General features: G+C 33.6%; 1 protein-coding gene across 1 annotated transcript; it reads right to left on the bottom strand.

Annotated features, from left to right (window-relative positions):
- Positions 1–2474: 2474 nt before the first annotated feature.
- On the bottom strand, positions 2475–10430 carry LOC138317641 (fucolectin-like). Its single transcript, XM_069259442.1, has 3 exons — positions 9280–10430; positions 6649–6897; positions 2475–4854 (listed from the first exon to the last, which is right to left on the bottom strand). The coding sequence occupies exons 1-3, from the start codon at positions 9422–9424 to the stop codon at positions 4640–4642; spliced, it is 609 nt and encodes a 202-aa protein (XP_069115543.1). The 5' UTR covers positions 9425–10430; the 3' UTR covers positions 2475–4639.
- Between the last annotated feature and the right edge of the window lie 11540 nt (positions 10431–21970).

Raw genomic sequence — 21970 nt, 5'->3', positions numbered from 1 at the left:
CAGGGGTGTAGCGATCGTAAGTGTTCGGAATCCCCGGAGTATCGAAGATGATGGTCTACACGATCTACACATTTACATCAATCTTAGAATTCCCGCTAATCTTCAATAATTTAACGAATGAATAACACCAGCAGAATTTTTTTTCATCTATGAAAAAATTCCTTTCAATATAGGGTTTGATTGCCAGACATTTGGGCTTAAGCTTTCTTTTCTCACACTAATAATATCACATATGTATATTAAGGGACGTGAAACCACGCAAAATTGCCTTCACGTCTATGCGCCGTATAGACGATTATTTTTGCAGGGATGGTATTTGCGCCATTTCGAAGGTCACTGTAATGGTCTTGAAATAGTGACTCTTGAAATATTTTGAAATAGTTGAATTATACACACCCGTGAAACTAAATCGCAAAAATTGTGACTTGATCAAAGGTTGGGTCCGATTTCTTTCAAATTTTGTAGTGTGAAAGGTCTAGTTTCATTACTACCTGATCTGGGTTTTCTTATCTATTTTGTCTTTTTGAAAGGATAGAGGGTCTGGAATTTTGCTTTCTAACAATAGTCTGAGTATGTGCCAAGGGACCCATTGTGTCTACCTTTTCGACATATATTTGGTGAAGGCTGATACCAGAGGCTTCATTCTTTTGTTATCCTTTAATAATGGTATTCACTACGTATAGTTTCAGAACATAATTTTTTTTCTAAAAAAACATTTTTTAACGGGATCAAGGTTAAGAATTTGGGTTTGATACCAAATACTAAAAAATAATTTTCCGCATGCCACAGATATGTTTCACAATTGAAAACCCATATGAAAAATTCCATAGCAGTTGGTTATCGTTTATGTTTACACACTCTAGTGTGTAAACACCTACGGCGCCTCTGATTGGTCAACTCCACGAACTCTTGATTCCGATTGGCTCTCTACTTCGGGCTACTTTTCACAACGCATTTTTTAAATATCATTGTATTTACTGTTTAACAGGTAGTTGCTTATTCAAAGTATTAAGCAATATAATATTGGCTATTTATTTATGCACTATATTTTATGGAGGGAAGTTATCACTACACATTGTATGGTGGTAAGTTTCCCTGAATGGAGACGAGAAAATGGTCACAACGATATAAATATAGATTTATGGAATAAATAACTTCCCCAACGCGTGACTGTTGTTTATCATGTTTATCAAAACTCTCGTTAGTTAATTTTCAAAATTTTAAAAGACACTCGCTAAAGTTGGTGTTTTTTCAAAATTTGAAAATTAACTAACTCGAGTTTGATAAACATGATAAACATCAGTCACTTGTTGAGGAACCTCTACTTAGCTAATAGTCTTTAAAAAATATTGTGGATCCAGGTGTAACCTTTTAAAGCTCTGTACATTGTACCTTTTCGAGAAGTATTTTGATTTTTAAAATTTCAATTTTTGTAAAGTCACAACAGTTATTTGTTTACCGTTAATAATCCACTTATCATCACCTTTTGAGCAATTTATATAAAATACATTTAATATTCATTATATTTCCCGCCATCGTCCTAAGTACCGCGCAGTAGTTGACTAATTCTTCGCCAAACTGCGAAATAGCGAAATGAATCTCCTCTGTTGACATGATAACGCAGGGATGTTTGCATTTGTTTGGTGTTATAGATCTCTTCTAAGACCATCGATTTACCTTTCGTATGTTATTGTTGTTTTGTAAGACACTAGTATTTTTGTTTCGAAACGTAGTGATTTTTTAAAGGCTGAAAGATATCCAGTTCTGTTTTTCAAAAAAATAATTGATATTTGTCCAATATAGAAAAACAGATAAGTTTGTAATTATGATTAAAAGAAATTATTTTTCCATCAAAAAGTTAAATAAAACTGTTCCAAAAATAAAGTATACGAATTATTAAAAATAGTCAATAAGAATATGAACATGGAGAAATAAAAGGTAGCTTTAGGAATATGAACACGAAGATTTCATTACCTGTGGAAATCTTAAAAAAAATGTAGTGTTATTTCATGATAAGTGGTAGTCTTATTCATATGCATAGTTTAACAAAAAATGGGGTGCGGGCAGTTTCTATGAACCGTCTAAATATCACCTACTTTAGGTTCAAAATATTACAAATTTGACCCTAATCATCGGCAATATAGAAGTTCATTGACCTACATTGTACTTTACACGATTCATATATTTTTAACGTACTAGTATTTAATCATTCACTATTATATGGTAAATAATACAGTAATGTGACGACAGCATCATGTCATTGTTATTGTCTCTATTTATAGCTTTCGTTTGAACTTTAAAAATCATCAACGGTTTACATTTTGTCTGTGATAAAAATTATAACGAATCACAACATTTTGTTTACATTGTATTGGCTTGTTTTAGCTCCGTTTACGAAATAAAAATTGAAAAAATATATGTTAGTTTATTGATTTACAAAACACAAACATAATACCGCATTTTGAGTGCTTGCATCTGCATCTTTTATTTATACATCGTTTTTTGTTTAAACGATGTGGTGTGCTTTCAATGTAAACTTGGTAAGTATCCAAAGTAGAATTAAATCATTAATATTTTTTGTATGAGAAACTTTTATCCATTCTACGATGCCAGGACAACGTTTGACAAACACCAATCAATTACGTGGAGTAGCTATAGGCGGGAACATACATAGGTAGACTATTAATATTACTCATTTTTTTTTCCATTTAAATCTTTGTGGCCTAAGCTTTAAAAAATTATATTAGTCGATACGAACGTGAAAATGGATAGACGTGATCTTATGTTAAATAAACTAAGGAATAGTACGGTAAATTGATATTTCATCAATCTTTTACTTGCACATATAAAACGTTCGCACAAGGATTATGTTTGCAATATTACGGTGGCTGGGAGCGGACATGAAATAATTAAAATTATTGCGTTCGAACGAAATATTATTGCGTGGGAACGAAATACTATGGCGTGGGAACGATATACTATTGCGTGGGAACGAAATATTATTGCGTTCGAACGAAATATTATTGCGTGGGAACGAAATATTATTGCGCGGGAACGAAATATTATTGTGTTCGAACGAAATATTATTGCGTTCGAACGAAATACTCTTGCGTGGGACCGAAATTTTAGTGCGTGGGAACGAAATATTTGTTGCGTTCAAACGAAATAACTATTGAGCTCAATATCATACATGGATGATATGACAGTAATCATGCCACCGTAGTAATATGATATGGCCTACAACTTATGAAACGGCACCTTATCCAAAAAAAAGATGTTTTCTTTATTTTAACCATTTAAAGTTTTGTTTATTGTATTATGTATGGACAACTTAGTATATAAACTTGTACGTAAAAGACACTAAGTTGTACGTACATGGTACTACATAGACGTGCAAATGTACAAGAAAATAATTTGTACGCACAAGATATTATAATAACTTGTACGTATGTGTACGATATGAAGTTATACGTTTAAGATAATAATTTGTACGTACAAGATTCTATGTTGCAAGTTTCACGGACATGATAAATAAAATTATGTATTTGTCCTTATACGCTGCCGTAAATAAAAGCAGTCTATGTGCTTTTATATTACTGTATATATAACTTTAATACATCGGGTTCTTATATTTCAATATTTCCATTTGAATATGTGCAAATTGTGTTACAACGAACATTATTTTGTATCAATACTGAGTCAACTAATTTTAAAAAGTAAAACAATGAATTTCCATGACTTTTTCTACAATTTTAATGCAAATCATTGAAGGCAGATACTGAAATAGAATACAAATCCAAATAATACATGCAATAAACTTTAAATTAATGGTTTGGAAGCAAAATATACTATATACAATTTACTTTATTAATTAAGAAAGTTTACACAAAACCACTTTAAATAACCAATTACTAAGAATATTGATAAGAAATTGCAGACTGCCACATTTGAAATAGCCAAAGGTAAACCGTTGATATTTCGTTCCCACGCAATATTTATTTCGTTCCCACTAAAAAATTATTTCGTTCGAACGCAATAATATTTCGTTCCCACACAATGATTTTATTTATTTCATGTCCGCTCCCAGCCACCGTACAATATGAATAGCTATTACACGTATTTTTATATCATGGTCACTTGACGCACCGCCTTGAAAATTCAACAATAAATTTGCCTAATTACGTCTTTGTCCGAATTTTCTATGTGAAATAGTTCATATCCTACAGACATACTTTTGTAAGGATCCTATGCTACCCGGAACATATATGTACTGTTCATATTACTTCTATGACCAATAAGGCGCTTTATTTATATGCGGCACCTTTACTCATAGAAAATACAAGTTAACAGTGTTAAATAATCTTCAAATATCTTTGAGAATAAATATTCGGCTATCCAAAGATAAGGAGGAGCCAAATTCCGCCAATTCCTTTTTGTGTCAATTTATCTGCGTAAGCAAAGCTGGCTGTCGTTTAGTTATACAGATATGTTAGTGTAGAGATGTTGGGTTGAACATGTAGAAATGTGAAAAAATAAAAGCCTATGCTCTTGGAAATGAAGTTTACGGGGTCAAAATTCCGTGGCCTCGACTGCCTCGTGCATGTACGGTCTTAATAAGCATTATTACGTTCCTTCTTATTTAGGTGAGTGGGTATCCATAAACTTCGATCTCGCACGCGTTTATGACCGGTTCCTCACGTGAGATCCTCACGAGACGTCCGGTTAGTGGCTGCGTACAATAGAAAGTCTTCATCTCGTTAACAAATCCAGGGCCGGGAGGATAGTAGTAACACAGGTTGTAGGGACTTACTGATGATTCTGCAACTGTTATATTCAGTCCAGAGTTACGCTCACCTAAAAAAATCAAATCAATAAAACTTTAACGCAAACCTATTAAATGAACCGTCACTGTTTTGTACTACTCTCACCTCAAAACATCTAACTTTCTAACTTTAACATAGTGAATATGGAAACGCCAAACTCAAGCACACACTTAAAAGCGTTGATATCATTTTTTTCCAAATTTCATCGGGGTATGAAAATAATTGTTTGCAAACTGTGAATTCGCTACACAAAAGTTAATTGAAAATAATGTCATTAATGCTTATACTTAATTTCATAATCTATTTGAAAAAACAAAGGATGTTTAAACCATTCTAGTGATTTTTTTAAGGGATTCTTTTCTCGAACGTTGGGGTTTCGCGGCATTCTCGGATTTGTTTTCCATAGCAGTATAAAAAAAGGATTGACCAATCAGAAAGCCAGATTAAGTATGACAACAAAGAAAAAACAAGCTTATCGTTTTGAGTAATGTAAATGTTTTAGTACAGATGTCATATCTAACATTAGCTATTGTTTAGCACACAAAGAGTTGATGAAGATGTTTGATAGGCATGTGGAAATGAATTCATACCTTTCATTTGACGTATAACACCAATTGAGAATTGAAAACTATCAGGATTCTGTTTTATAAGAAATATGATCAATTGGTGTATATCTAATAGCATTGTCGTCTTGATATTAACTTGAGTTTTCAGACAAAGTAATTTAAAGAGAGTATCTTATACATCGATTTCTTATAAGCGGTCATACCATTATCAAAATTTTTTGTCTATTCCTGTCATTTGAAGTAAATTAGACATTAATTTTATAGAAATGTTTACTCCTCATGCTGTGTAAAGCTAAACGAACATTGGACAGTTGCCTTTCAATTTCTCCAATATCAAACTAACAATGAACAGCCGTTGTTCAATTCCTCCTATACGCATCATACATAACTAGTGAAGATTAAACCAGGGATTAGTTTATCATTCTAATGATCCGGTGGATATACTTATTATAACACAGGAAGAAATCGAAATTGGTTCGCTAAACAATCTGACAGATGTATCACAAAGCTGTTGGGGTTTATATTTTTTTCAATGGTATTAATGACGTGAAATCGATATATGACAGGTCAGTGTCATTGTTGACAGATCACAAAGTATACAGAATTTCGAATACCGATATACATTCACAGAATAATAGTATATGAGATTCAGCCATAGAGCGGATGAATTATTTGATGCTAAGATGGCCTTTATAATATTACATGTGATATTGGTATTAAACTAAATATCAATTGCAAGAATTATCCAATAATCTCTCACTAAAATCAGAACATTTTCGATTTCACCACATCTACAACATATCCCATACTATTTTTCAAACATTTCATATCACAGTTTGGGAATATTTTCAATATAACCAATTTAGTGAAAACAGAATAGCTTGGAAATACGACAAACTTAAGCACATCAAATTGAACTGTTTAAACCTTTAACTTTTTAGTAACATTTATTGGAAAATATATTTTTACGCTACTTTGTTAGCAGAGATAAACCATTTATCATCGTGCTTTAATGTAGAAGTATAATGGTCGTGGAAACCATTTAACGATATCTTTATGGATGATTTCCAAAACTGCGAAACATAAGAAATTAAATTAGTATTCGTGGCAAATGAATTTTGCCAATTCCAAGGCATGAAAATTGTTTGTAATTCTTTATACTGTAAAAATTGTAAAACAAATATATATATTTTTTCAAAACATATTGGGAATACTCGAAATGTATTAAAACCCGTTAGTAAAAAGAAATAACTACTCACCACAACATTCCTGTCGACTGAGGAAAGCCACGGAGGTAATTTGATGCTTTGTTAGAAGATCTACTTGCCAGAAGGGTTTATCGTCCCCTCGACCTCCCTCCTCTGTATGGGAGCATGAACGAAAGGACATGTCAGCATTCTGAAAAGGGAAGCGTCGAGAATCTACAGCATACTCGGAACCAAACTCTTCATTGTCAAGGCTTGAAGACTGAGTTGTAGGCTTTCCTGCTGCTAAATTTCCAACTGGCCCTAATAGAAATTAAAACCGGAAAAAAAATAATTATAGAAATGTTTGAAACAAAGGAAAGTCCTCGTTCTATATATAGAATAATGAATACATATGCCATTCACCTGCATTTACCTGTTTTAGTCACATGATATAACGTCATTTTGCATTCAATTCTATTCTATTTCATTTGCATTCTATCTTTTTGAAATAGTTCGTTCGTTTGTTTCAACAAACATTACGGTCTTTTATTACTATCGTTGGACGGAGTTGATATTCCATGCATTTGACAATACCTCGTGAAAGAGCAATTCAAAGGGAGTCGGATGAAATTTTTGCCAATGCAAGACAAAGTGCAAGTATTCTGCAGTCTCCCTAAACACAATTTCACCTTATACATACTTACAAATGACCTCAGCTGATTATTAATCAATATCCATTCAACTACGAATCTAATCTTTATTTTACTGTTAATGACCACGACGATATTTGGTGGTCACAAAAACCGTATTTTACATACCTATTGATTTTCAAGTGGTATGAGGTGTTTATGAAGTAAGCTTGTGTAAACTTACTACGGATAGTTTTATGATAATTTATCAACATACTAAAATGGATGAACCATTATCATTATCTCTTCAAGCTCTGCGTTAGTCATAGGTATCAGATCATTCGAACTGATTTCATTATCAGATACGTTATCGTTACCAATTTTATTATCATTACTTTTAAATTCATCGTTAGGTATGGTACCTTACGTATATTAGTGGCTTGGCACTACTTAGAATGATATTAGTTTATATCAATGTTTCTGGCAAATGATTTACCGATTAAGCACGGTATTGTGCACATCCGCAGGTAACATCATGTATCTTTGAGATATATATATATTATTTAGATGCATTAATATACAAGGGATGTTGAATTATCAAACATGTCATTTCTGTTCTAAGGAGCTAATTATCATTCCCTTCCATTTATATATGAACTAATAAATATATTACTTCAATCATATTTAATACATTATCAGTAAAACGAGGTAAGTCAACACAAGAATAATATATAACTCAAAACAGTTTCGCCCAATTTAATTTGACATGTATTATAATCATGTGACATCCGTATGAGATACGAAATACATCTACAATCACGAAGTATTACATAATTCGTGTGTTAATTAACTACGTATATTATATTGCTGTATGTTTTGCTCGCTCCTGATTGGCTGAAACTACATTTTCCTGCCACGATACAACACGATATCCACCAAAAATAGAAATATTGCATTTTGACGTTATGTAACATGACGTCACAATCATTTTCGGGGTTGACATAAGATTCCAACAGGTCAAGGTCGTACCCAAATATAGCCAAAAGGGACTTTCCATGAGGTCAAGATAAGGTATTGTGACGTCATCATTCAGCAAGACGTAATGAAGGGCAGCAATTTTTTCATCTAAATAGCAAGTAAAATGTATGTGTTATTCTCTCTATTTTATTGATACTATCAGCCTTCATTTTTATTTGAATTATTTAACAAGACAACTCAATATCGGGGAAAGTGAATACTCAATGTCATAGAGAGGAGATACATGTATGTACATGAAGTCAAAGGTTTTACATCATGTTAATACCATTAAATGAACAGATGCCAACATTGTGAGTACGGTAATTATCAATACAAGGAATTGATATCACTCCACGGCCAAAGGTCAAGGGTTAAATCAATTTCGAAGGTTGATAAATTACAGTCGTAATTCGTATAGTATAAACCAACTACATATTTTATTTATTAATTACCTATATGCATCAACCCTGATTACCACACGCAGTGGCCGAGTGGTTAAGATGTCTCGACATATTACCACAAGCCCTCCACCTCTGGGATGCGGGTTCGAATCCCATGTGGGGCAGTTGCCAGGTACTGACCGCTGGTCGGTGGTTTTTCTCCGGGTACTCCGGCTTTCCTCCACCAACAAACATCAACCCTGATTACCACACTCAGTGTTCTCCCTTAAGATTTCTTTCCAGCTATTCCTAAGAACCGGATGACTCTAAAAGTTACTGGTCCTGACTGAAAGTTACTGGTCCTTACAAAGTTACAATTCATGCATATAGTTTAAAAGTCCACAAGTCTGTTTTAGTATCGTGTGCTCTCAACAAAGTAGTCTGAAAACCAGAGTATCATAATTACAAAATTTTGTTTTGTACAATTTGATCTTCAACCGTTCTACAATGCCATTACTATTTTGGTTTTGTATATATCTAAAGTAATCTATCTGGACCAAAAAGTTGCCGGTCTAAGGACCAGCTACATGGCAAGATTTCTCTGCCCTACTATGAAATTTCCGCTCACGGGCAGACAGACAGGCGTTAATTTCGAACGCTGATCATCACACGATTACCTGCCAGTTCTAAGTATTTCATTCCAATAGCGTCTGTTGTTGATATGTAGTCATGCAGTTTCCGGATGTATCCGTAACACTGCCCACTGGAGTAAAATACAGATTCACAGTCTTTATCTAAGGAACATTCTATTCCACAGTGCATCAGGTCCTTTGATTTGGTCCAGAGTATATCGGACACTGGTAACACGTCACTGTATCGTTCATCCTCCCTGTAGTAATCGCCGCGCAAAACTGTAACCAAAATCAAATCACTACTGCCACGAACATACTGTAAAAAAATTAGAAATTCTGCTACTTTCGAAAGGCTACTATATCAAATTATTTCCCTATGACCATGAAAAGTCCATTCAACTCAACAACCACTTAATTATCCATGTTGAACTTCCCGATTCTGTCAAGACATGTACACTTTCTCAAATTTAAAACACTAATATTTCACTTGAAGCGATACAATGTGACATAACCTTATATGAACAGAAAGAAAATAGTCTTATAAGTATTTGAGTTACAAAGTCAAAATATGCCAACGAGAATAAGAGAAAAATAAATGAATAAAATGGTTGATACATTTGTATTTTAGAGAAACTGACCTACAATAGTTTCAATATAGTTTTTATTTAGTCTAGATAATAAATTATAAAATTTATGTTGTTCTTACCATAACACAATATCCAAGCAAGAACATTTCTGCACTCAAATTAAAATACAAAAAAGTAGGGTTTTTTCACTTACCTGCTCTACAATAGCAGACAACTAGAATGTTTAATACAAATTCTCTGTACATAGTTATTCCGTCAACACCAAATCATCACAATGTACTGGACGCTTTCAACCGCGTCTATACGGCGTTTATATGATTACCTAGTTCATTGATTATTGTATATATATATATTGTTACTAACTACACTGGAAGCGCTACAAAACACCTCTTAGGTGTCACGGTTATTCGGTGCTCAGAATGATTTTGTTTTTCTTTAAATTTTTGTTAAATTTTCATTTCAGATAAATGTATCGTACAGATGCAGACAAAGCCTATACAGTTCTCTTAACAATGGATTATACATTATCTTTATACCATTATGTGCAGCCTATTTATTAGCCCGAGATACTCTGGCCCTGACACCAGACCTAGAAATTATGACAGATAATTGTTACATCTATCTATCATAATGTCTAAGTCTAGTGTCAGGGCCAGAGTATCTCGAGCTACCTATTTATATATGTCATGTGCTACCATTCACAGGGATGAGGTGAATAAAGGGATGTAGCTACAGGTATAACCGGCCAACAATAACAAAAATATGATCTGTTACTTTCGTTTTCGAAATACATGTATATAATATTACTCTATTTGTATTTTCCTAATATTTCATTATGTACTGAATCACGATAATTACGAATACAAAATTATAATATATGTATATTAATCATAATTAAAATTCAATAAAATCATCAAATGCGCTATTCAACGTAATGGTACACCCACGTCATATGCCAACACAGACAGATCAGACATTGGGAAATGCTGCAAAGTAATATCTACAGGAACATCTACGCACAAGGTAACAAAGATTGGAACTTTGGAACAGTCATTCTTCTGAACCATGATCCTCTCGGAGCAAACCTTGAAATAGATAAATCCTGTATTTGATACTTGTATTTTTGTTGTTGTTTATAAATTAGATGAACTGAATTCGTATATACATTAACAATTGTTCTTATCTGGAAGTTCTTTGCTTTCTATAGACCAAAAGAAAAATTATCTCATGGTGTTTTTCAAAATAAAGTAACAAATATATTTTTGGGCTAAATATCCGCAGCCTTTATATTTGTTAACCAAAGCAGGATACTTATTTTCAGGTGTGGCGTGCAGGGAAATACCATATACCTTAACATGTAATTTATTTCCCCTGTGTTAACTAAAACAGGAAGGAATGTTACCAAAGTTAACAATTTCCAAATGACTAGAATAACATTTATGTATATACTTTAGGTTCATGCAAACGGTAAACACACTTGCTGACTATCTAACAACAGGTTCCAGACACACCCTAGATTCTCCAGGGTAAACCTTGGCAAAGTTAGCATGTACATGTCTATGGTAACTCCTTGGCCTTTTGAATTTTTTTGCCTAATATATAGTCAGCTCGTGGTACCTCTTAAAAACGTGAAATCTTAGGACAGATTTGGCCTACGCTACGTCAGCGGTATATTTCTAATATATCGTCCATACAATGAAATACTTCCTAGACCCTTCTATTTCACACATTTGTAATGGCCGCCGTCTACACATTTAGTTGAGCAAACGTCAGCCAATCATCGTCGCTTCCGGTTTTAATTTTAAAATACCACGTGTATTTGAAACGTAAACAAAATGCCAGCCATTTAGAGTTTTTATAGTGGTCGACATACAAGCGTGTTGTCAAATATTCAAAATGAACACGACCATCGCTGGTACCGCATCACTTTCGCGATATACACGTTGCATATACATGTAGCATACACGTGGCTAGCACGTTGATATCTTGTCCAATAATTAAGGTAGGCCAATGACTGCATAGCTTTTAAAATTCCCCGCGAAAACGTTCTGTATGACGATATAATACTTGACGTACAATTTTTTCGGTCTATGGAAAAAAAACCCACAAAGATCTATTTAATGAATATATACAAACGTCAGGTAACTTTTATGCGTTAGTAGGATAGTTGATCTAGATCAAGTCTATTTTAGGAAATACGATAACAAATTCAAAGCAGCAGTCGAAAATTATTGTTCCAACAAATAGAGTTTTCACAATATGATAAACTATTTCCTTTGTAGAATTTCAAATTAAGGAATTCCTTAAAGTTAAGGAACTTCTGTGAACCACTCGGTGATAAGCAAAATATTTTGCATGAAGATATCTTGGCAGCTGCATAATTATTGTATGCTAATCAGAATATTCGATTTTTACTCGGTTCATGGTAATTTTAGAGGTCAAAGGTCAAAGGGTGAATATTCACATTTTCATTGTCTAAGTCCTAATTAACCAAATATTAGAATAGAGATAATATTTGATTGTGTTTTTGCAAGTAAATCTTGAGATTGTTAAGTTCAGTTCAGAAACCTGATGGCAGTGACCTAAGTCAGTATTTGTTCCATTTTAGCATTAAAACGTTAATATTTTAGCTGAAAACTAAGATTTTTAACGTTTATAGCTTGAATTTGATATTAAGTCCAACATGTGGATCTTGACATGACCCGCTTAAGATGATTAAATCCTGTGGTAACATTGGCTAGGTCACGTGTTAACTAGGTCTCTCCGATTTTCTACTTCAATTTCTTATAAATGGTCATATGATTTTGAAAATTGTTGACTTATTTTTTCATTTTGTTCAATCCTCATGTTGTATAAAGTTGAATTCCTACAACATCGCACGAACAATGAACAGTCGTTGTTCAATTCCTGCAATATTACACAAACAATGAACAGTTGTTGTTTTATCCATCCAATATCGCGTCGTAATAGTCTAAAGACTAGTGAATACTAGGGATCAGTTTATCATTCTAAGGATCCGGCGGATAAACTTTTCTATCGCATCGGACAGAGATATCTGCAGTTCCGGTGAGGGTAAGATTTCTCTGTTTACCCAGGACAAAACAATCTGCACGTGTAGAACATATTTGCGTGATAAACCGGAAGTTTTATCACGTCATATACAAATAAAAATTAATCTCTGTAGCAAATTGGACAATCCTTATCCTCTTTGACCTCGAGCTCGTGCTTCACGCGACCTGCCTTCACATGTTTCTGTTTACCTGGTCAACGACCGTTTTTAAATAGTTTTGATACCATACATGTTCTTCTTTCTATGACTTTGAATATTTCAAAATAATAATATTCGTCTTAGATATCGATTGCAAGAATTATCTTATACCCTTTCACAACAATAAAACTATTTTCCGTTTTTCAATACAACATATCGCACACTATTTTTCTACTTACCATTTTATATCACAATTTTGCGATATTTTCAATACCTCTCCTTTTGTGAAATAGGAATAGGTTGAAAATACGATAAAAGGTAAAAAGTACGGAACTTAAGCACATAAATATATGAACTGCTTACACCAGATTGTTTGAAAATATTTTATTGTGCTTCTTTGTTCTATAGCAGTGACTGAATAGTCGTAGAAACCATTAAATGATATATGTTTAGTTGATTTCACATATTGGAAAAAACATAAATATTTAAATGCAACTTAACTGTTATTCGCGGCAAACGAATTTTGCCAATTCCAATTAATGACATTTGATAATGAATTTTAAGTTTTGTTTTCAAACAATCGTCCACAAAAGGGAATATATATATTTAATTTAAATATATATTTGCTTCGGCATCACATCAAGAAGTTCAAAATAGATTTTTCATAACTGGACCCAGGTTCACAAAAGTTCCATAACTTGAAATTCTACAAAGGAAAGCATTACTTGAGTTGAGGAAAACCCCTTAAGTTAAAAAGCCTTCCTTAAAATATGTAATGCTTTCTCATGGTGAATTTTAATTCAAGGGATTACTTAAATTTAAGAATTGTTCATGAAACTGGCTTTGGTACCTGAGGTCGGCCAAGAGGCAGAAAATTTGTGATAGTAGAGACATTTGTACAGTTAAAATTTTCAGTTTTGTATTTTCAAAACACATTGGAAATACTCGAAATTTATTCAAACCTGTTAAAACTGCTCACCACAGCACTCTTGTCGACTGAGGAAAGCCACGGAGGTAATTTAATTTGATGCAGGACTAGTAGATTTACTTGCCAGGAGGGCGTATCGTCCCCTCGACCTCCCTCCTCTGTATGGGAGCATGAACAAAGGGGCAAATCAGTATTCTGAAGAGGGTAGCGACGGGAATCTACGGCAAACTCGGCACCAAAGTAGATATTGTCCATGATTGAAGACTGAATTGTAGGCTTTCCTGTTGCTAAATTTCCAACTGGCCCTGGTAGAAATTAAAAACGGAAAAACAATAATAGGAATGGTTGCAAGACATGGAAGACCTTGTTCCAAATATCGAACAATTAAGACTGGACACAGTAGACAGAGGTCAATTTATATGCCACTCATCCCTGATTTCACTTAATCATAGTCACATTATATTATATTTTGCGTTCCTATATTGTTTGAAATGACTTGTTTCTGTTTCAACAAATATTACGACCTATATTTTGAATCGTTGAATTTGGTTGCTATTCCATGGCAGTATGCTTTGTGAAATAGCAATTCAATTTTTGTTTTTGCAAGAGAAAGTACAAGTCTCCCTAAACACACATTCACTACATGCATATATATAAATGACCTTAGCTGATATAGGACTTTTATCAAAATCACACTATTTGAAGAATTTGTTATTTAAAGGAATCAGACATTCGTAAGAAATATATTAAACATACGTTATCTTAACAAACGTGATAAAGTTCATGATTACTCTTAAAATCATTACTAGGTATGACACCTTACGTATTACTGTATTGATGTCCTGACAATCTGCTATTTACACTGATATCGATTTACAGCAGTGTCTGGCAAATGTGGTACTGATTCGGCACGACATGGTCATATCCCTAGATAACATCATGTACCTCTGAGATTTATTTTTTTATTTTGTTTAATTTGATTAATAAGCATACCCTGCTGTTTATATATCAAGCAATATCAGTATAATGCAATATAAGATAAGACTAATATATAATTCAAATCAATTTGTGTGTCTGTTCATTCCATTGCCTTCGCACTATATAATTTGATATGTATTAAAAACCAAGTGACATCCGAGATACCAATTGCATCGATCATTGGTGACCAGGTTGCTCAGCGGTAGAGCACTCGGCTAGTGTTCGGATCTGGAAGTCCCGGGTTCGAACCCCGGTCTGGCCGCTACATTTTCTCCTATCCTGTTACACACTGTGCGTCAAACTAAACTACCCACGGTGGTGGTATAAGGGTTTCGTACGTATGTCTTTGAGGGCGAATACTTTCAGAAAAGAGGTTGGAGTGAGGTGGGATGTAACTGGGTCGATCATCGGTGACCAGGTAGCCCAGCGGTACTTAAGCATTCAGCTAGTGTTTGGAGGTCCGCCACGTTTTGTCCTCTCCTGTTACACATGTATGTACCAACTATATATATTTATGTGTAACCTATATGTATAAACCAAGACCTTCACACGATTACCTGTCAGTTCTAAGAATTTCATTCCAACAGCGGCTGTTGTTGATTATAGTCATGCAGTTTCCGGATGTACCCGTAACATCGCCCATTGGAGTAAAATACAGATTCACAGTCTTTATGTAAGGAACATTCTATTCCACAGTACATCAGGTCCTTTGATTTGGTCCAGAGTATATTGGACACTGGTAACAAGTCACTGTATCGTTCATCCTCCCCGTAGTAATCGCCGCGCAAAACTGTAACCAAAATCATATCACTACTACCACGAACATATTGTAAAAAGTTATGCTACGGTCGAAAGGCCACTAGATGATTGAATTATTTTCTTTAATTTTATTTTAAGCGATGCAATGTAGCCTATGTACTTTGATATAACTATGTATACGCAGCAAGTCTTATAAGTCATTGAGTTACAAATTCAACGCTAACCAACACGACTAATAGAGAAAAATAGATAAATAATAAAGCTGATATCTCCGAGAAAATGACCCAACAAATATTTTCAAGTTATGTTTTACTTCGACTGGTTTATTTGTTACAAAACGTATTTACATAAAGCAATATCTAAGACAGAACATTTCTGAACTCAATATACATATTTTTTTCACTTACCTGCACCAGAACAACTAGAATGATTAATACAAATTCTTTGTACATAGTTAAAAGTGTCAACACCGAAGCATCACATGTTTCACTGGACGATTTTCCTGGACTTCCTTTCCTGAGTATGTAAATGGTGATAACATATTTTCTCACCAGTTCATGTTCATCGATTATTGTCTTGTATTGGAACGTAACGTAGTGAGTAATTACGAGTCTAAATTCAAAAGAAATGAAATATATATATCTACTAATTACACAGCAGTCTCAATAAAACTCTTAGGTGTCACAAATCGTCAGTTCGTTTGAATTCATTTTAGATTATAGACGTGCAGATCTATGCAGACAAAGCCTATGTAAGCCTCTTAACATGGATGTTGATTATACCATCATGTCAAACCTATTTATGCGAAGCCTTCGATTGACATGACTCACACTTATTTTATTTCGTTTTGTCAAAATACTATTTCGTTCGATCGAACTGTTATGTCGCCTGAACAAATAGTGTTTCGTTTAAACGAAATAATATTTTGTGCCATGGAAATATTATTTCGTTTTAACAAAATATTATTCCGTTTAAAAAAATTCTCTTTCGCTTTATCGAAACGTTATTTCGTTTTTTCGAAACACTATTTCGTTTTATCGAAATATTTTTTCGTTTAACCGAAATACTATTTAGTTTTATAGCAATGCTATTTACATTTTTCTGACACGGTCAAAAGGACTCGATATGCCATTGTAAATCGAATTTTGTCGAACCCCCTACTACATGTTATATGTACACTTAGTCTAGTAAACATAATGGCATAGTTGTTTGGTGACAGAAATATGTACTGAACCCTAAAAACTTGCAAAACTGAAATGTACAATAATTTGCTTATTTTTGCCACAATCTAAAAACAACACAACAATCTACGAGTCATCTGTAATATCTAAGGTTAGGACGGATGCATAAACACTTGATATCAACTAAGTTATGTTCAAGCACGCTTAAGAAGTTATATATAGGCATACAAAAAATCATAAGTTTAAACGGAGTCGTAAACCTTAAGTCGGGGCCTGAACTTTCTCTAAATCAAAATGCTTTTTTTTCATCATGTACTTAGATTTTTAACGTGTAGTAATGGATTTCGATTTTGTTTTTAATTTTCTGGAAACTGTACTTATACCCGTATTGTATAAGTAAATTACACACCCGCTAATTGAAGTCAGATTAGTTAGTTTTATTGTGATGTGCTAGAAAATCTACTGTGGTGAAATGTGTGTGAAATGTTCAAACTCGCTTTCCGCCATAACACATACTAGTCGGACATCTTGTATGTGGAATAAAACAGCCTTTGTCTATAACTTCTGGCATCGCTTTTACACTAGTTTGTTGACCTTCTTAGGTGCATACCCCTGTCTAAAAACGATTCCATCAACTCCTCGGTGTCTATGTATTGCATTTGTGACACTTACGTGACATTGGCTCGAGCGTGGTGACCAACATTATTTTCAACCATTATAAGCATGTATTGCGATGACAGAAACAGTCATGTATTCTATGTATTTTCACTTCTTCTCTTTGATTTATTCTGATCTCATTTACTGAAATTCACCATATTTGACATACTTATGGAAAATTTTCTACACTTTTAGCTCACAATATTTGCAAAATATTTGCTTGCTTATAACACACTGTTTTCTCAAAAAGTACGAAACGGATAATTTTGTATTTATCACGAATTGAGAGTGTAGAAAATTATCTATAATTATGCCAAATTTGATTGAATTCCATCAATAAATGAGACTGTATATAATATTTACATCATGCGTTTGAAAACTAAATTTTGAAATGACTCTCATGAGAGTTAACATCCACACCGCATTCTAACATCTGCTTGGTTGATGGAAATGTCGATAAGAACATAATGAATAAAATGTGCATATGTATCCAAGAAACCACAATCTAACTGATAATTAAATTAGAATTACAATTCCGTCCCGCATCAATGATCAACGATCTACTCCGATGCTTGATAAAATTGGCGTATTATAGAGCATCGCATACTTCGTGGAGCGGAATTATAAGTCTAGCATTGAAATATCCAATATCATGCAAAGGACGCGAATTATGCAATTTAGTTCAGAAAGAGCGTCTAGGTCCTTGGATTGGTATACATTATATAAGTAATGTCAATAGAAATGTAATGTTGTATGAAAACAACCCAAAATATGACTAACAGACAGACATCTTTGATTTTGATAACTGAAGTTTTTTTTATACCATTTTTATATCAAAAAGCTTTGAAGGGGTCTTTCTGAAATTTCATTTGCATTTTCTTCCTGATTCCTTTATATAACGACATGGATCATTCTATTGTAGGCGCCAATGGATATCTCGTGGTTTTTTTTTTTTCATTTATCATAAACGAATTTTGTTTCATCAATCGAAATGATATCCTCGCAATTTGGGCAACTACATTAAATACAGTTATGGAATTTCAAAAAGATACTTACAGTTCATCCCATTAGAAATATTGACAACAAAAGATGGCTGCTTTAAGCTTGTTGTCGGCCATCTTGTTCATGGTCCAAAAATGCAATATTCACAACTACAGTCTCAGGGAAACTTATGTATGGAATTTGAGAAAGATCCCTTCAGTACTTTCTGAGAAATAGTGGTAAAAAGAAATGTTAACTGACAGACAGTGGCAATTCGAATACATTGTAGCCCACCAAATGATGTTGGTGGTTAAAAATCATGCAAAACCATGGTACAAATACCAGTATGTTTTATTAGACATTTGTAAGAATTAAATAATATAATAATCAAATAATATCAAGAATTTGACAGTAAAACTCGATACATTTAAACAGTACTATTCATTTTAATAAATGTTTCAATACTGTCAGCCATGTACTACCATCATTCTTAAATAAAGTATAAGTTATCGGTATGATGGCACTTTTCCCAAAATAGTACCTTGGTTGTCAGAATAAAATGATTATGTGCATCAAATTGTTCCAAATGTATGTTAAAAGTGAAATTGCATTAAAAAATGCAATAAGAAAAAAAAACTTATTGAGCTGAAGTAGAAAGGGTTTAACTTTTGTAAAAGGTCAATCAATAAAATTGCTGTTTATAATTAGCATTAAACAATCAACTTTAGCATAAGACGATAAAGATAAATCTCTGAACATAATAATACTCATTTTTTATTATATTATTATTTATTAAATATAAAGTTTTGGAAAATGAAACTTGCACACAGTAGCAGAACCATATTTATTTACATTGTATGTATGGTTCTTTTTGCAGTGCTATGGAAAGAAATAGGAAAGAAATTGAAGAAAATATATTTTTCCAAACATTGAATTTTTCCAACATCTTTTCTTAATTGACAAATTCATTGTTAATGGGGACATAACTTATAAGTACAGGTTATACATAATGCTGATGAACAACAAGTGATTAAGCCTTGCCACGAACTTCATGATTTTCAATCTAAACCAGTCGATAAATGTATAGAGACACAAGCTTACATACATATAAATAATATATGTGTATGTCATCATCTTTATCTTGCTGGTATATATACATGCAAGAAAGAGTTCAAAACAATAAAGCTACTGTAATAGTGATTGATGAATGACATCATGACATGACTTGCAACAAAATAAGCACTTAGTAATTTAATAAATAATGATGTGTTAATTTTATCATTGAATTGCTAGAACATTTATTATTGAAGTAAACTAATGGTATGAAGGTTCAGCTAGTAATAGAAGTAAATTTGGATGATGTGACAGTTGTATTTGATTCACTTAAACTCATAAATATAACAATCTGCTTGAATGTAAACAAGAGGCCCATTGGCCTTAACGGTCATCTGACACTTAGCACAATATAACATAGTTGTTTAAAGATTTTAGCCTATTTGACCCCTGTGAATTTGAATGAAGATCAAGGTCATTCATTTGAACAAACTAGATAGCCCATCATCCCAGCATGTCACAAGCCCAAACAACAGGTCTTTAAGCCTCTTGGTTGTTCACAAGAAGTCATTGAAAGATTTTAGCCATTTTGAAACCAGTGATCTTGAATGAAGGCCAAAGTTATTCATTTGAACAAACTTGGTAGCTCTTCATCCCAGTTCTTCATCCCAGCATATCACAGGCCCAATACTAGGTCTTTAGGCCTCCTAGTTATTCTCAAGACAGTATTTAAAGATTTTAACCTATTTTACCCCAATGACCTTGAATGAAGGTCAAGGTAAATCATTTGAACAACTTGGTAGCCCTTCATCCCGGCACGCTACATGCCCAATATGAGAGTATCCTAAGCCTTTCGGTTCTTGAAAAGTCGTTTAAAGATTTAAGTCAATTTGACCCCTGTGACCTTGAATGAAGGCCAAGGTCATTTATTTAAACAAACTTGATAGCCCTTCATCCAAGCATGCAACATGCCTAATATCAGTACTCTGGGCCTTCTGGTTCTTGAGAAGACGTTGATTAATAAAATGTTAGCCTTTTGACCCCTGTGACCCGCAATGAAGGTCAAGGTCATTCGTTTGAACAAACTCGGTAGCCATTCATCCCAGCATAAAACAGGCCTAAATTCAGGTCTCTAGGCCTCTGAGTTATTCACAAGAAGTTATTTAAAAGATTTTAGCCTTTTTGATCGTTGTGACCTTGAATGAAGGTCAAGGTCATTCATTTAAACAAACTAAGTAGCTCTTCATCATAGCATGTCAGGTTTCTAGGCCTTTAAAGATCTAAGCCTAATTGACCCATGTGACCTTGGATGAAGGTCAAGGTTATTTATTTGAACAAACTTTATAGCCCTTCTTCCAAGCATGCAACAGGCCTAATATCAGTACTCTTGACCTTCTGGTTCTTGACAAGACATTGATTAATAAAATGTTAGACTTTTGACCCCTGTGACCTTGAATGAAAGTCAAGGTCATTCATTTGGACAAACTTGGTAGCCCTTCATCCCAGCATGCTACAAGCCCAATATCAGTACCCTGGGCCTTCTGGTTCTTGAGAAGAAGTCGTTCAGAGATTTTAGCCTTTTTGACCCCTGTGACCTTGAATGAAGGTCAATGTCTTTCAAACTTGGTAGCACTTCATCCCATGATGACAATAGGTCATCCTGACCCTTTGGGTCGAATGACCTAAAAACCCATTATCTCTTGTATGGTTCTTCACTGTACCTACTCAAGTGTTATAAATTGTAAATTTGAATATTGATTTTAAAAACAGTAAAATTAATTCCTGTTAAAATTCTGTTCATATATATTATGTAGTTAAGTTTGTTTCAAGAAGAACTCAATTCATCACCCCATGAAATCGACCAAAGCAAGATTCAATCCTTTCTTTTCAATTAATTTGTATGTAATTTATTATTTTTGTATTAATTAATTAAAAGGTTTTGTAAAAATTCTGTTGATATATATTATGTAGTTTGAACTTTGCCATGTAACAGTCTTCATAATTTTAGGCATTGACAATTCTACGATATATTTATATTAACAGAATTTCAAAATATAACAATCTGCTTGAATGTAAACAAGAGGCCCATTGGCCTTAACGGTCATCTGACACTTAGCACAATATAACATAGTTGTTTAAAGATTTTAGCCTATTTGGCCCCTGTGAATTTGAATGAAGATCAAGGTCATTCATTTGAACAAACTAGATAGCCCATCATCCCAGCATGTCACACAAGCCCAAACAACAGGTCTTTAAGCCTCTTGGTTGTTCACAAGAAGTCATTGAAAGATTTTAGCCATTTTGAAACCAGTGATCTTGAATGAAGGCCAAAGTTATTCATTTGAACAAACTTGGTAGCTCTTCATCCCAGTTCTTCATCCCAGCATATCACAGGCCCAATACT

Source organism: Argopecten irradians, chromosome 3 (assembly GCF_041381155.1).
Source record: "Argopecten irradians isolate NY chromosome 3, Ai_NY, whole genome shotgun sequence".
Lineage (NCBI taxonomy): Eukaryota > Metazoa > Mollusca > Bivalvia > Pectinida > Pectinidae > Argopecten > Argopecten irradians.
This window is presented reverse-complemented; position numbering and strand designations above follow the sequence as displayed.